At 41.9% G+C, this 16574-nt stretch overlaps 2 protein-coding genes across 7 annotated transcripts in view; one reads left to right on the forward strand and one right to left on the reverse strand.

Annotated features, from left to right (window-relative positions):
- Positions 1-16574, forward strand: part of CHST15 (carbohydrate sulfotransferase 15) — a 115616-nt gene that overhangs the window by 7627 nt on the left and 91415 nt on the right. The window contains exon 1 of one of the 6 annotated variants that reach the window (XM_038410746.2): positions 1474-1855. The exons of 1 other annotated variant lie outside the window; for it this stretch is intronic. The gene's annotated coding sequence lies outside the window, so the exon portion shown is untranslated. Of the gene's footprint in view, positions 1-1473; positions 1856-2420; positions 2832-2931; positions 2975-3159; positions 3232-3497; positions 3589-16574 lie in introns of those variants that run through there. 4 more of the 6 variants (XM_038410747.2, XM_038410748.2, XM_038410750.2 and 1 more) reach the window with 4 other exon arrangements.
- LOC119859023 (predicted GPI-anchored protein 58) lies at positions 1587-8204 on the reverse strand. Its single transcript, XM_038410623.1, has 2 exons — positions 8045-8204; positions 1587-2182 (listed from the first exon to the last, which is right to left on the reverse strand). Exons 1-2 carry the CDS (start codon positions 8202-8204, stop codon positions 1587-1589), a joined length of 756 nt encoding a protein of 251 aa, XP_038266551.1.

Consider the following 16574-nt stretch of genomic DNA (forward strand, 5'->3'; position numbering starts at 1 on the left):
CACTGGAATCTCCTTTTTAGGAAAGATTTGCCAGAAGGGATAGAATTATCTCATTAGATGCACAGACAGCCTTTTGTCATTTGAGTTGTCTCCATCTTCTGACACTGTGCTATATCTATGTTTGTGGTTTGATGCCTTCAGAAATATGCAGGGAGATTAAGCTGCAGAAGTTTAGTTATTTTCTGTATGCTGATGACACACAGCTATGCGTCTTCATCTTGGCGGACTAGGAAGAGCAATTGAGCTAAGGTTTGATGGATAGTGAAACATGGATGAGAGCAAAATGATAAAAAAGAGGTGATGTTGGTAGGCTGGGAGAATAAAGTTGTGAAAGATTATATTGGAGCCGATGATAGAGGTGTGTGCCTGCCATTACTGACCAGTATAAATCTAAGTGCCTGGTTGGACTAACGGCTACAGTTGGATGACTAAGGAGAAGCTATGGCTAAAGTAGCTTTCCACCTTCACCCGCATTTATACTTGACTGGAGGGATACAGTCTTTGAGTTTGGACACAGCTCTCACTACTGGCAGCTGTGCCTTTGTGACTTCAACATTAAGCCATTGCAATGTTCCCTTTGGTGTGAGTCTACAACTAACTCCACGTGGAAGCAATTGCAAAATGTGGCTGCTTGCTGGGGGAGTGGAGCCTTGTTTTAGGAGCATATCACACCTGTGCTCCATCAATTACTCAGGCAACTTTCTGGCCTCCAGTTACAATTTAAGATGTTGGTTTTAACCTGCACCCTAAGCAGCCAGAGTCTGCCCCTTTTTTTTGGACAAGGCCCATCTGTTTACAAGGGTAATAGAGCCCTCCTCAGGAGCTGATGTTGCTGCTGATTTGAAGGTCCTTCATAGCCTATCCTTCCCCTAGACTATATGATGGGCCTGTTTCTGAGATGCTGGCAATGAAAGCTGAGCTGACAATGAAAGCTGTGTTACCTCTCTGGTCCCTAGACCAGGCAGTGAGGGTGGGACCTTTCTAACCTTAGAGAGGAAGAGGACTGGTTGGAGGAGCTCCAGATACTGCCTTTTGTCTCCCCAGGACTTAAAGTAGGTGACAGCGGCTAAGCATCTGGTCCTCCCCAGTGTACCTGGGCCTATGCAATGGAAGTGGGGCCTTCCCAGCCCCACCTGAACAAGAGCACAGTGATGGGAGCTGAGGGGGCAACTGCAGCCAGGTTGCCCTCGCAGGCTGCACAGGAGGGCTGAAGCCTTCCCCTACTAGAAAAGGATGGGCAAGGGCCTGGGTCCAGATCATTCTTCTCCTAAGCTTGCTCAGTCTGCCCCCCGGAAGAGCCCAGTGCAGGTGGCTGGGGGGAGGGGGGCCAGGGGGAAAGCAGAGTCTGTTGGGCGTGGGGTGCGCGTTGGGGGAGAGGAGGTCCAGCGGAAGGGCCAGCAGCTGCAGTGGTTGGAGCAGCCCCTCAGCAGCCGCTTTCTGCCTTGGCTCCGTCGCAGGCCGCTTCCTGGTCCCCTGGCGCGGCACACGCAGGGCGCTATGCCCGGGCCAAGGCGAGGGAGTCTCGCGTAGGCTGCAGAGCGCTCGGCCGGCGCGTCGCGGCTCCTCTCCAAGCGCAAACAAACGAGTCAAACTTCCGCCCCCTGGCCTAGCCCGGGAAGGGGCGCGGCGGGGTAGCGCCCGCTTGGCAAGCCCCTGCCTGCCGCCGCCGCCTGGCTCCTCAGCGCCGGCTGGGCTCGCAGCCGCTGCTGGGGACGGGCGGGCGGCGGCGGTGTCGGGCCGGCCGGAGCGGGCTGGCTCTGCGGACCGGGCGGACCCACCGCACCCAGCTGCCGGGCTGGAAACCGAGGGCAGCCGGGCAAGGGTGGCGAGGAGACCGGCGAGAGGCGGGGAAGCGGTGAGTGCCGGGCGGGCGGGCGGGCGGGCGGCTGCAGCCCGGGGAGCTCGGGAGGGTGCAGCGGGCGGCGGGAGGGTTGCGGCGCCTCAAGTCTCTGGCCGGCTCGGTTTGGAGAAGTTGCAGCCTCAGGGCTTGCGGGCGGGGCAGGGGGGAGGCGGGGACCCGACGTGCATTTCTCGGCGACCAGCAGCGGAGCGCCCCGAGTTTTGATCACGGGAGGCGCCCCACGAGGAGAGGAGGGGAGGGGAGGGGAGGGGAGGGCGCCGGGAACTTCTGCGGAAGGGCTGCCGCTGCCCTCCCGTCCGGCGTGCAAGAGCAGGCATCGTACTACCGGCACAACACACACAGTGCAGAGCCAGCATCCTACCTCCACAACACACACACACACGCACTGAGGAGCGCAGAGCAGGCACGGTACCTGCACCACACACACACACACACTGAGGAGCGCAGAGCCAGCATCCTACCTCCACAACACACACACACACGCACTGAGGAGCGCAGAGCAGGCACGGTACCTGCACAACACACACACACACACACTGAGGAGCGCAGAGCAGGCACTGTACCTGCACAACACACACACACACACACACACTGAGGAGCGCAGAGCAGGCACGGTACCTGCACAACACCCACCCACACACACACACACACTGAGGAGCGCAGAGCAGGCACGGTACCTGCACCACACACACACACACACTGAGGAGCGCAGAGCAGGCACGGTACCTGCACCACACACACACACACACACTGAGGAGCGCAGAGCAGCCACTGTACCTGCACCACACGCACACACACACTCTGAGGAGTGCAGAACAGGCACTGTACTTGCACAACACACGCACACACACACTCTGAGGAGTGCAGAGCAGGCATTGCAGCCTCATCTCACACACACACACACACACACACACACACGGGACTCGTGAGGGCTGAGCAGGAATTTTACCTATGGAACATACACAATGAGGTGTGTAAAGCAGGCATTTAACCTAACCGTCCACACGTTTCTGCATATCTGTTTCATTACTGCATTAACTATTCAGAGGTCTGCGTTTCCTGTTTACTGCCCGAAGGACATGCTGTGAGAAAGCGGGTTTTTGCTTTGTTACGGTAATGACTTGCTGATACTGTGATATTTCAACCTTTACATTAAAATCAGCTTAGATTACTTTTTGTATTGTAATAAAGTATGTAATAAGATCTGCTGGGGGAGGGGTTAAAGGTGTGTATGCCTAGGGGGTTGAGAGAGGGGTGTGTATGTGAATGTGTGTTGGGATGTAGATATACAGGAATTAGGGAGTATGGGTTGTGTCTGTAAGAGAGAGGGCTATGGGGTACTTGTAGGGGAGTTGGATTTCTGTGTGCAGGTATGTAGATTTGTGTGATCAGATTTCTTGCTAGAAAGAGTTTGTTTTATTTGCTTTGAGAGAGATCTGTAAGTATCCATCCTTGTTGGTTTTGATGCTCTTTGTGTTGGTCAGACTCTCCATACAGAAGGAGAAAAAGAGATTTTGTCATGTGTTGGTGGTTCTTGCTGACAATTTTCAGTAGCTGGTGATGGCAAGATGCTTTAACTTCCACCCCTCCCCCCATTGCAAAGTGAAGTATGATATGCCCAGAATATCTTTGCATGAAAGACAGCAGGACCATCATCCTTGATTGAGCAGGGACTATCTCTGGGGTCTTAACAGTGAAGTGTTAAACCCCCTCTGGGCAAATACTAGGTAACATGCTAAGATGTGTAACCTACTCTTCTTTATGTACATTCTTGGTTAGTCATTTCTTAATATGCATGCTCAGGGATTTAGCCTGGATGCTGAGCTATTCAGCATTTCCATTCTGTAAACAGATCGGGGGTACTTGACTTTTTAAAAATGTGAAAATGTTAGTCGGCTGTAGCGAGGCTTTGGAAGAAATGCATAATTACTGTATAACAATAATGCAATTTTTGCTGTCATTGTGCTGGGCTGCCTATTGAATTGATGCCTGTCTGCCTCAGAACTACCACTTGGCTAATTACAGTAGTTTTATGGTGATTTGTCAGAGAAGACATTTGTAAAATAGCTTTTATCTGGAGCGTTTTTCTTCAATTAACTCAGTGTGTACGTACCTTGAATAAAATTGTGGATGGCGATTGTCATTCAGTTATGCATATTTTTAGATGATGAAAGATGTTTCTTAAGGGCAAGCTGCTGACAATTAAAAATAGCTTCATAGTATGCATTTATTGAGAATAAAGAAAAGGAGTACTTGTGGCACCTTAGAGACTAACAAATTTATTTGAGCATAAGCTTTCGTGAAGTGAGCTGTAGCTCACGAAAGCTTATGCTCAAATAAATTTGTTAGTCTCTAAGGTGCCACAAGTACTCCTTTTCTTTTTGCGAATACAGACTAACACAGCTGCTACTCTGAAACCTGTCTTTATTGAGAATGTAGTCAAGGTTTAATGGCCACTTGTGGCTGACTCTTTTAAGCTATGAATCAGTCTGAACTTTGGAGATATCACATGTGATTCCTTTTGCTGTACTCCTTGTTTTATCATAATACTACAGCTTTGCTCTGCAGGGATCACAGTTTGAATTGTAGGTTAACAGGACAGTATTTTAGCATGGTACTGTCTACTAGTTATGAAACCTTCAGATATAGATTTCATTCTGTAACCCTTGATTTGGAGACACTGCTTTAGTTTGCTTGTAAATGTGTAATTAAAATAGAATCAGTTGGAATGATTAGCTATGGAAGATCTTTATCACCTGATGCAGCTCCAATGTACACCTTTTGTTTTGTGTCCAGAAAATGATCATCTACTTTTAAAACAGAGTAATCAAAAGAACAGGTTAGAGGCTGAAATTCAAAGCCCTGTATTCATTGGAATTACTCATGAAGAGTAAATATTTTGAAGGGGTACCTGAAAAATGCCCTCGTTTACTCATTTGTGTCAACAACTGTCTAATTGAAGGTTTCAGAGTAGCAGCCGTGTTAGTCTGTATTCGCAAAAAGAAAAGGAGTACTTGTGGCACCTTAGAGACTAACAAATTTATTAGAGCATAAGCTTTCGTGAGCTACAGCTCACTTCATCGGATGCATTTGGTGGAAAAAACAGAGTAGAGATTTATATACACACACACAGAGAACATGAAACAATGGGTTTATCATACACACTGTAAGGAGAGTGATCACTTAAGATAAGCCATCACCAACAGCAGGGGGGGGAAGGAGGAAAACCTTTCATGGTGACAAGCAGGTAGGCTAATTCCAGCAGTTAACAAGAATATCAGAGGAACAGTGGGGGGTGGGGTGGGAGGGAGAAATACCATGGGGAAATAGTTTTACTTTGTGTAATGACTCATCCATTCCCAGTCTCTATTCAAGCCTAAGTTAATTGTATCCAGTTTGCAAATTAATTCCAATTCAGCAGTCTCTCGTTGGAGTCTGTTTTTGAAGCTTTTTTGTTGAAGTATAGCCACTCTTAGGTCTGTGATCGAGTGACCAGAGAGATTGAAGTGTTCTCCAACTGGTTTTTGAATGTTATAATTCTTGACGTCTGATTTGTGTCCATTCATTCTTTTACGTAGAGACTGTCCAGTTTGGCCAATGTACATGGCAGAGGGGCATTGCTGGCACATGATGGCATATATCACATTGGTAGATGCGCAGGTGAACGAGCCTCTGATAGTGTGGCTGATGTGATTAGGCCCTATGATGGTATCCCCTGAATAGATATGTGGACAGAGTTGGCAACGGGCTTTGTTGCAAGGATAGGTTCCTGGGTTAGTGGTTCTGTTGTGTGGTGTGTGGTTGCTGGTGAGTATTTGCTTCAGATTGGGGGGCTGTCTGTAAGCAAGGACTGGTCTATCTCCCAAGATCTGAGAGAGCGATGGCTCGTCCTTCAGGATAGGTTGTAGATCCTTGATGATGCGTTGGAGAGGGACGAGCCATCGCTCTCTCAGATCTTGGGAGATAGACCAGTCCTTGCTTACAGACAGCCCCCCAATCTGAAGCAAATACTCACCAGCAACCACACACCACACAACAGAACCACTAACCCAGGAACCTATCCTTGCAACAAAGCCCGTTGCCAACTCTGTCCACATATCTATTCAGGGGATACCATCATAGGGCCTAATCACATCAGCCACACTATCAGAGGCTCGTTCACCTGCGCATCTACCAATGTGATATATGCCATCATGTGCCAGCAATGCCCCTCTGCCATGTACATTGGCCAAACTGGACAGTCTCTACGTAAAAGAATGAATGGACACAAATCAGACGTCAAGAATTATAACATTCAAAAACCAGTTGGAGAACACTTCAATCTCTCTGGTCACTCGATCACAGACCTAAGAGTGGCTATACTTCAACAAAAAAGCTTCAAAAACAGACTCCAACGAGAGACTGCTGAATTGGAATTAATTTGCAAACTGGATACAATTAACTTAGGCTTGAATAGAGACTGGGAATGGATGAGTCATTACACAAAGTAAAACTATTTCCCCATGGTATTTCTCCCCCCCACCCCACCCCCCACTGTTCCTCTGATATTCTTGTTAACTGCTGGAATTAGCCTACCTGCTTGTCACCATGGAAGGTTTTCCTCCTTTCCCCCCCCTGCTGTGGGTGATGGCTTATCTTAAGTGATCACTCTCCTTACAGTGTGTATGATAAACCCATTGTTTCATGTTCTCTGTGTGTGTGTGTATATAAATCTCTCCTCTGTTTTTTCCACCAAATGCATCCGATGAAGTGAGCTGTAGCTCACGAAAGCTTATGCTCTAATAAATTTGTTAGTCTCTAAGGTGCCACAAGTACTCCTATACTTGTGTTTGTAAATCCAGTCTGCATCGAGCCCAGCTCCATATTTTGAAGTTAACCACAAATTCATTTTATGATTCAAGAATTGTGATAGAAAATCCAGTTAAAAATGCAAAATGTTTTACATGAGGGTTTATAAGAGGAATGTGGCTAACCAATTGAAATTTTGCATTACAAAATACGTATACGTGTTATAACTGAAGATGCTATAATGGACTTAGTTATCTTTACTAAGCTAAAACTACAATGATTGGAAAGGTGTATAAAGGAGAAGATAAAAGCAGAATGTTGATATTTCAGTTATTTCATGTGGCTAAATACAAGGACTGGACTAGACAGTCCACCACAAGAACTAAAAAGACTCTTATTATAGATGCATAGTCCAGTACTGTATAAATGCATCATATATTATTGATACTTTTTCATTTCATTTAATCAATGCAGGCAATTTGCTTAAATAGTTTAGTGCAGCAAAATTTTACAGTTGCTTTTCTTACCTGTTCATTTTTGACATTAGGTTTTCCTAAAATTACTGTCCAGATAGAAATTGGAATCTGCTCAGATCTTAATTTGTTTGCTAGAGACAGGCTGGTAATTTTAAAATAAAAATACTGTTTCATGTTTTCGGTTTTTATTTGTTAAAATAAAATGAGATTTTTTTTCAGTGTTTTCTTTCCAAACGTTAAAACTGGGATGAAATCAGGTTCAAAAAAGGGAAAAATTGGGGGCGGGGGAAAGAAAAAAAACACTTCTGTAATATACACATTTTATTACTGTATAATTGAAACTTTTTTTTTAAATGTACAAAGGTATATTTTGTCCCTCTCAGAGCTAGTTGTTTTTCCAGAAATCCTGGTTTGCGTACGCACGCATAATTTTCTTCAAAGTATCCTCACTCATGTTGAGCTTCTTGGAGGTAGTCCAACTTTGAAAATATGCACTCTGCATCAACAGATCCAGTGAGTACACTCAAAGCTTGATGTGCCGCTTTGCTGAAGTTGAGAAATGTGTCTTGATGACCTTTCCAAAAAACCAGCACATCCAGTTTTGCATTGTCAGGATTAGGCAAGTCCATGTATATAGTAAATTCCCCTTTCAGATTTGAAATTTCTTCTTTAGTGGCAAATGGTTGAAACACACTGGCATAAAGACCATAGTCTGCTGCAGATTTCACCCTGAGGAAGAAGTGCAACACCTGGGCATTCTAAAAAATATTTTTGGCACCAAACACTTGGGGAATTCAGATTATGGGCCATGGTCATTTCCCAATTGTCACTGAGTGTTGTGTTGAAGGTTTGAATGCTTTTTTGGTTTTTACATGTTCCAGGATGGGAAAGATTTCCAAAAACAGCTGAGTTTTCTCACCGTGTGTTTCTCCTTCAGTTTTTGTGCTCAGTTCAGCTGAGATTTTGGTTGTCAAGATCCGGTAAACATCTGTATTGGCAAACATGTGGGCAGTAGTTAGAGAAAACTCCAGTGTTTTCTTCATGTCACATAATGATTCCAAGTTTTCAGCAATTAACATTACCTTGGTGCTTAGAATCTGGCAGTTATTTTGGATTTGCCAGTCCCTTCAGAGTTTGTGCTTTAGAACCAACAAACTCAGGATGATCTAGGAGACACATTAGCATAGTCCACGCGTTATTTACGTGACAGGCAGAGAAGTACAAGCTCATCCACAGGTGTGGCACAACAGGGGTAGGTAATCTGCATTCATCTTGCTCTGTGTTAAACAAAGCCTTCGACTTGTTTGCATGCTTGAAAACGGCCCAAATCCAATGATAAAGATTTCATGTCTTTCATTTCTTCTGTAGCAGTAGCTGCTGACAGTGCAAAGTTAATTAGATGAGCAGGACAGGTAATACCTAACAGTGCTGGTTTCTGATTGAGTGTAATCTCCTGGGAAAACTTAGCCTTGTAGGAAGCAGAATCTGTGTTACTTATGGCCACATTTTCCCAAGTTGGTACATCTCAAACATGTCAGTTATTGCTGTGTTGAGACAATGTATGTCAGCTGAGAGGATGACTGTCATATCAGCACAAAACAATGTAGGTTTATTCACTTTGAATAAAAAAAATGAAAACAAAAGGCCAAGAATCGGATGGTCCAAAGCATCAGGAGACCCATCAAAAATCAGACTAGACACCATATTTCCATCAGTTTAAAGCATCACTAAAGCATTTTCTTTTTCTTTCAGATACTTACCAGTGAGGTTGTCTCATTAGGAAGGGTTTTTGATGCTGGACATTATTGATGCACTAAGTTACCAATAGGCCCCTCTACTATTAACAGTGGTTGTCTGATGAAACAAAGAACACACACAAATTCATTGACACGGTTGTGCTATGTCCTCTCTTTCATTAAAGCTCTGGTGAAAGCTCCTTATATTGTCTGTTTATCCTGAAGCCCACTTTCTTCCTTAAGCTTCTTGTGTTGCTTGCTTTCAACATGCTCCTTTATTCTGTCAGTGCAAGCACTGACCTCAATGCTGCAGTATTTGTAGCACAATGCATCACTCCTATCTTTACTTTTCTTGAAAATTTCTAACCACCGATTTTCTTGAAAGATTTGCATATTTACCATTTTATTGTATCTATCTGTTACCCCAAGGAGCTTACCCACGTTCCTATGGCTCTGTGTGCTGATAGTTCAGGGCGAGGCATACAGTCCCAGGTAGGAAGGGGGAGCCAAGGGCAGACTCAGTCTACTAGGCAACCCAGAGGAAGAGAAGAGAGACATTATGTAGAACAACGGGGGCCTCTGTTGGTTTGGGGAAGGATTGCGGGTGTGCCAGCTCAGACGAAGGGGCAGAGTCACATCCTTGACAAGGGAAAGCACAGGAAGAAGAGCTAGCTTGATCAATAGCGAGTGAAAAGCCTGCCCCTGGGAGCCCTGGAGGGGGGGAGACGCCATTTTGGGAGTAATCTGGACCCAGCCACAGAAAGGACAGGACTGGCTGTGTGGGGAGCCAGAAGAACCTATGCCCATCCATCCAAACCGATTAGAAGTTTGGTACTAAAGGGGGCAACTGGGTGGATAGGGGACATTACATATCTTTATCTGTGGAGGATTGATTGTTTAAATTCAAACTAAATGGACGCAAAGAGATAGGCGGGTAGCGTCTCCTTGTGAGCCAATCATAGCATGATATTAACGTTGTTTGGTTTTCCGACCTTCACCGTGTATGTGTTCTGTGTTTTACACTGTGGAACTGCTTCAGAGCTGCTGGACACAACAATCGCATAAAGCTTTAGTGTCTAACAAAAATAAGAATCTCAAAAATACTGAGTGGATTGATAAAAGGAAACTGAAAATGTGGAACACTAAGTAAAAGTAATGTCTGAAGCGTAATCAAAGCTGGAGATACATTTTCTGTCAGCCTTGCAGATTTTGTTTCTCAACAAAAAATGTAACTTTATATTATTCAGAGTTCAAAACCAGTTGTGAAACCAATCAGTTTGACATACGTAGACAGTTTCAAAATCAATTGACGTGTCATTTAATCTCCACCCCACAATAACCAAAAAGTGTCCTTTAAATGATCGTAAATACTGTAAAATAGTGGGGATTTTTTTTTTAATACTGATGCCACTAGGCAGCATATGGCAGAAACTGGGGGAAAATGTGCCTCTGTTTCTGAAAATTACATTTGCAGCAAAATTACATGTGCAGGGTTTTTTTCCAATGATGATCGATGTTCCTAACGACTCTCATACATTTCTCTAAGGATTTATTCATTAATTTATATTTAAGGCCAAGTTGTTAAGTGGATGGAGTGTTAGCCCTTCCACATTGAAGAAAAAATAACATACAAATTAAATAACTGCAGATCTTACCAAAATTTCTTTGCTAAACAGGTGTAAATATAGCCTATTAATTCTTAAACAAACCATGCATTATTTAGTGCTTCCTCACATTTGTGTATGAATCAAATAAAAAACAAAGTTGTAGATCTTGTACTTAGCAATGTATTTAGGTTTTCAATGCAATTCCATTGTTAGCTTTAATAATGTCCGATGTGCTTTCTTTAGATTTAAACTAACACCAATGGTCTGTACTTGCCTGAATGATGTATTGATTTAGGAAGTTAGAACAGCCACATGTTTTACTCCTTTTGTACAGATATATCAACTCAGCAGAAAAGAACCAGACCTAAAATATGTGCCATTACATTCTCAGACAAGAATCTTCATTAACATTAAGGTTACTAGACTTTATAGCCTATGGATCAGAACTTCAAGGAAATATGCAGTTAAGTGATTCAACACTCCAGGGCAGATTCTTTGGTGTAATTTGTCATAGATACAACAAAGTACACCAGCTGAGGGTTTGTCTCCCATTTATATTGCACTCATCAGTTCCTCTTCTCAGCCTTCAGTGCCTCCCTCCACCATGCACATAGTCCACCTATTTTCCCCTCATCCTGAACAGCTGACAAATGACTTTGAATCCTATCATGTTCCTTGATGGGGACTCTGGTTATTTAGCTAGAGGAGCCTAATGAAATATGGGGGAAAATGAAGATATTTTCATTAGGGAGCATTAAAAAATATATCCTGTCCAAATTTAGTTTATTTTACAAAAAATATACTAAATTGAATATTTTTACTAAATAAAAACTAAAATTTCATTGTCATCTGAAGGGTTATTCTGGCAAAATTGGAAATTAAATTCAACAATTAGTGTGAAACTGAGAGATTTTAATAGTGCTTTAAAGTGCAAATCTCCATGCAACCTGAAGTCTAGAGATTCCATTGATGTGTCCATAAGATTGAACACTTATCAGTATTGCACAGTTATGTACAGATTGTTAATTTAGTCTAGTGTATGTATGGCAGAATTCAGAGTAGCAGCCGTGTTAGTCTATATTCGCAAAAAGAAAAGCAGTACTTGTGGCACCTTAGAGACTAACAAATTTATTAGAGCATAAGCTTTGCTTAATAAATTTGTTAGTCTCTAAGGTGCCACAAGTACTGCTTTTCTTATGGCAGAATGTAATGTTTCTATTTAATTGAGGGTATGTTTTACAGTCACACTAGTTATTTGTCCTTATGACCATTTCACTTGTGTGTTTTGACCAAATATCTGAAAATGTGATCATGATTTTGGACTGGTTGCTTGATCTGATTTTTACATAATGAACAGGAGAGGCAGGCTATCCGGGAACTTGAGTGCAATGAGAGCACTGCAAGTCTTTGCTTACATAGCCATTGTAGGCAATGAATATCACTTTAGGGGCAAAGGGTTAATGTGGCTTTTTCATGAATATTCATTAATATTACGCCTAGTTTCTAGCCACTGTTGAACACTGCTTATAAATGCTAGCTTTAAGGATCATACCATACTTCATGATAGTTTAGATAATGATCATAAAATAGAGAAATTTTAGCACATGATTCTTAGCAAGAACAAACAGAATTAAGATGCCAAGTCATAATGGTTGCTGATAAGGAGAGAAACAGTGTAGTTGTGCTCATTCCACTCTGGCCAGAGGCCAGGAATCCAAAATATGATTGTGAACATTAATAAAAATGGTAGTGTGAATGTTAATAAAAACGAACACTACATTATTGGGCCTCCCACCCAGTGTTTCTCATACATAGTCAGTGTGTCCGCCTCAGAAGTTGTTGCGTGAAATTGATGTAAATCCCAAGTAGATTGTGTCTGTGAAACAACATCCGATGAAGTGAGCTGTAGCTCATGAAAGCTTATTCTCAAATAAATTTGTTAGTCTCTAAGGTGCCACAAGTACTCCTTTTCTTTTTGTGAATACAGACTAACATGGCTGCTACTCTGAAACGTAAGAACTGTCATATTGGGTCAGACCAATGGTCCATCTAGCCCAGTGTCCTGTTTTTCAACAGTGGCCAATGCCGGATGTTTCAGAGGGAATGAATAGAACATGGCAATGATTGAGTGATCCATCTCATGTCCTCCAGTCCCAGCTTCTGGCAGTCAGAGGTGTAAGGACATCCAGAGAATGGGGGTGTGCCCATGACCATCTTCGCTAAGAGCCTTTGATGGAGCTATCCTCCATGAATTTATCTAATTCTTTTTTGAACCAAGTTATACTTTTGGCCTTCACAGCATCCCCTGGCAATGAGTGCTACAGGTTGACTGTGCATTGTGTGAAATAGTACTTCATTTTGTTTGTTTTAAACCTGCTGCCTATTGGGTGACCCCTGCTTCTTGTGTTATATGAAGGGGGAAATAATATTTCCCTATTCACTTTCTCCACCCCAGTCACGATTTTATAGATGTCTATCATACCCTCCCTCCCCCCTTAGTCCTCTCTTTTCTAAGATGAACAGTCACAGTCTTTTTAGTCTCTCCTCCAAAGGAAGCTGTTCCACATACTTTCATGCAATTGTTGTTGTCCTTCTTTATACCTTTTCCATTTCTAATATATATTTTTGAGATGGGGTGACCAGAACTTCAGAGTATTCAAAGTGTAGGCATATCATGGATTTATATGGTGGCATTATGATATTTTTTACCTTATTATCTGTGCCTTTCCTACTGGTTCCTAACATTGTTAGCTTTTTTGACTGCTGCTGCACATTGAGTAGATGTTGTAGAGAGCGATCTATGATGACTACAAGATATTTTTCGTGAGTGGTAAGAATTAATTTAGACCCCATCATTTTGTATGTATAGTTGGGATTATGTTTTCCAATGTGCATTACTTTGTACTTATCAACAGTGAATTTCCTCTGTCATTTTGTTGCCCAGTCACCCAGTTTTGTGAGATCCCTTGGTAACTCTTTACAGTCAGTTTTGGACTTAATTAGTCATCTGCAAACTTTCCACCTCACTGTTTACCTCTTTTTCCAGATCATTTATGAATATGTTGAACAGATCCCTGTGTAGATCCTTGGGGACCCATTGTTTACCTCTTTCCATTCTGAAAACTGACCATTTATTCCTACCCTTTGTTTCCTATCTTTTAACCAGTTACTCATCCGTGAGAGGACCTTCCCTCTTATCCCATGATTGCTTACTTTGCTTATGAGCCTTTTTTGTGGGACCTTGTCAAATGCTTTCTGAAAGTCCAGCAACACCATAGCAAGTGGATTACCCTTGACCACATGCTTGTTGACACCCTCAAAGGATTCTAATAAACTGATGAGGTACAAAAAAAACATGTTGACAGTTCCCCAACGTATTGTGTTCATCTATGTGTTTGATAATTCTGTTCTTTACTAAAATTTCAATGAATTTGCCTGTTATTGAAATTAGGATTACCAGCCTGTAATAGCCAGGATCGCCTCTGGAGCCAATTTTAAAATTTAATGTTATATTAGCTATCCTCCAGTCATCTGATAAAGAGGCTAATTTAAGTGATAGGTTATGTACCTCAGTTAGCAGTTTTGCAATTTCATATCTGAGTTCCTTCAGAAGCCTTGGGTGAATACCATCTAGTCCTGGTTATGTATTACTGTTTAAAATATCAGTTTGTTCCAAACCCACCCCAATTCACAGCTCAGTCTAGGATGGTTCCTCAGATTTGTCACCTAAAAAGAATAGCTCAGATGTGGGAATCTCCCTCATATCCTTTGCAGTGAAGACTGATGCAAAGAATTAATTTAGCTTCTTTGCAATTGCCTTGTCTTCCTTGAGTGCTTCTTTAGCACGTTGGTTGTCCAGTGACCCACTGATTGTTTGGCACGCTTCCTGCTTCTATTGCACTTAAAAAAAAATACTGTTCGTTTTTGTGGTGGTCAGTGTTAATGAAGATGGTCAGCAATAATGTTCCACAGTTGATCAAGAATTCATTGACTGTAACTGCTCAAAACGTGCAAAATCAGACAGATGCAGGTGGGTCAAAAGCAAGTTGAAATATAAAAGCTAATGTCCCTCAAACCTCAGTTACTGCATTATGGGCCCAACTCTGTAGCTTTAGTTAAGCAGAACTCCTGTTTACTTCAAAATAACACCATTAAGATGTTTCCAACTCGAGTTTTGGCTGACTAAGAATTGCAGAATGGGGCCCAAGGATTTGAAACCACACCACATTTGCAGTTACTGGATGATAGATGTTCTCTTATATTTGACAGCGTGCAGTATATACAGAGTATCTTTTATAAGCTAATTTACAAGCTTTTGGATTTATAATGCACATACTTAATTTTATAAATATTTCTATTTTGTTGTACATTATCTGCATTTTAAGTATACTGTTTCTCTGTGATATACAGAGTCTCCAAAATGTTTTTAACAGAAACTCATTAAAACTGAGATTTTTTTACTCTGTTCATATTTTTCAGTATGAAGAAATATACATTTAACAAAGATTTCCATCTTCATCTTGTAGAAAATAATCCTTTTAAATATAACTTAACCTTATGCCAAGATTACTGCTTAACAAAGCTAATAAGATTGCAGAAGGCCTCATTAATATTGTTACTTATTACATGTATTTGATCAGCGTCCCACTATGCTTGGTACTGTACAAATACATAGACATGGTCCCTTACCAGAGGCACATATAGTCTAATTAAAGTCCTTTTGGTTAAATTTGGACAACTGTGATGACCCAGTCTATCCCAAAGAGGAAGGAACTGTGAGATCAAAGAAATAATACACAGAAATATAGAGATAAGAAACATGAGCAGAAAATACCAAAATAAGATTTGCCTTTGAAAAATGCAAGTTTCTATAAGACATCTTGGGGAAAAATAGCAAGAAACTTAAAACAACAGGAGAATTATTTGAAATGCATACACCTAGGAGAAGGAAGAGATGGGGGAATACTGAAGGAGCTAGGAGAGATATTGGACAGCAAATTAAACATAAGGTGTAATGTGATATGGGTTCAGAAAAAAAAAACGAATTCCATTTTATGCTGCATATCTCTTTCATGGAGCAAGTAGGAATAGTCTGTCTCAACATAGCTGTGGTTGATTGGACCAGGAATATTGTGTTTAATTGTTGCACCAAACTGGAGGGAGTTCAGGGAAAGCAACAAATTGTTTGGGTTCTACAAAATTTGAATTAGTGTGTGAGGAAAGTTTGATTTTATATTTAATATTAAACTCATCTGTGACTTAAGCAGGGCATGACAATGGTTTACAAATACCTGTTCTTAAAGGTGTTAACACCAATTATAGAATCACAGAATACTAGGGTTGGAAGAGACTTCAGGAGGTCATCTAGTTCAGGCCCCTACTCAGAGCAGGGCCAACACCATCTAAATTATCCCAAGAAGGAGAGGAGTCTCTATTTTGTGTGGTACGGTATAGATATTTCTAGAAATGGGATTAAATTAAAAGAGGAACAAATTAGGCTGAATATTAGGAAAATATGCCAGATGGTGAGATGTGCTTGACTTTGGAGTAGCTTCCCAAAGGAACTGGTGGAAGCTTCATTCCTTGGGAATTCTTAAAGTAGACTGGACAAAATACTAGAAAATGTCCTATGAGGAACACACTTTTGCATGAATATAAAATGGATGATCTAATGATATTATCCATCTCTGACTTCTTTGATTCTAATATCTAATCAAGTTCTACTTCTGTAAGCTTTATCATTCAACTGATTTATACTTTGGATAGCATTTCCCCAAGGAGTGTCAGCTGTCTAAGGAATTTGGTAGATATTCCTCACAGATTTTCTGGGAGAGCCCCTTAGGTCAAATCCCCTCATGCCAATAGTGACTTACATTTGTAGGACTAAAAGAAAAGGACTAAAAGCTCACGAAAGCTTATGCTCTAATAAATTTGTTAGTCTCTAAGGTGCCACAAGTACTCCTTTTCTTTTTGCGAATACAGACTAACATGGCTGCTACTCTGAAATTTGTAGGACTATAGATGACTTGACTGCTCATCCCACAAGTAATCAAGTCTGGCTTGGTGGCTGAGATATATGAGAGTTTTTGGGGTCTTCTTTGGAATA

This window comes from Dermochelys coriacea, chromosome 7, assembly GCF_009764565.3.
Source record: "Dermochelys coriacea isolate rDerCor1 chromosome 7, rDerCor1.pri.v4, whole genome shotgun sequence".
Taxonomy (NCBI): domain Eukaryota; kingdom Metazoa; phylum Chordata; order Testudines; family Dermochelyidae; genus Dermochelys; species Dermochelys coriacea.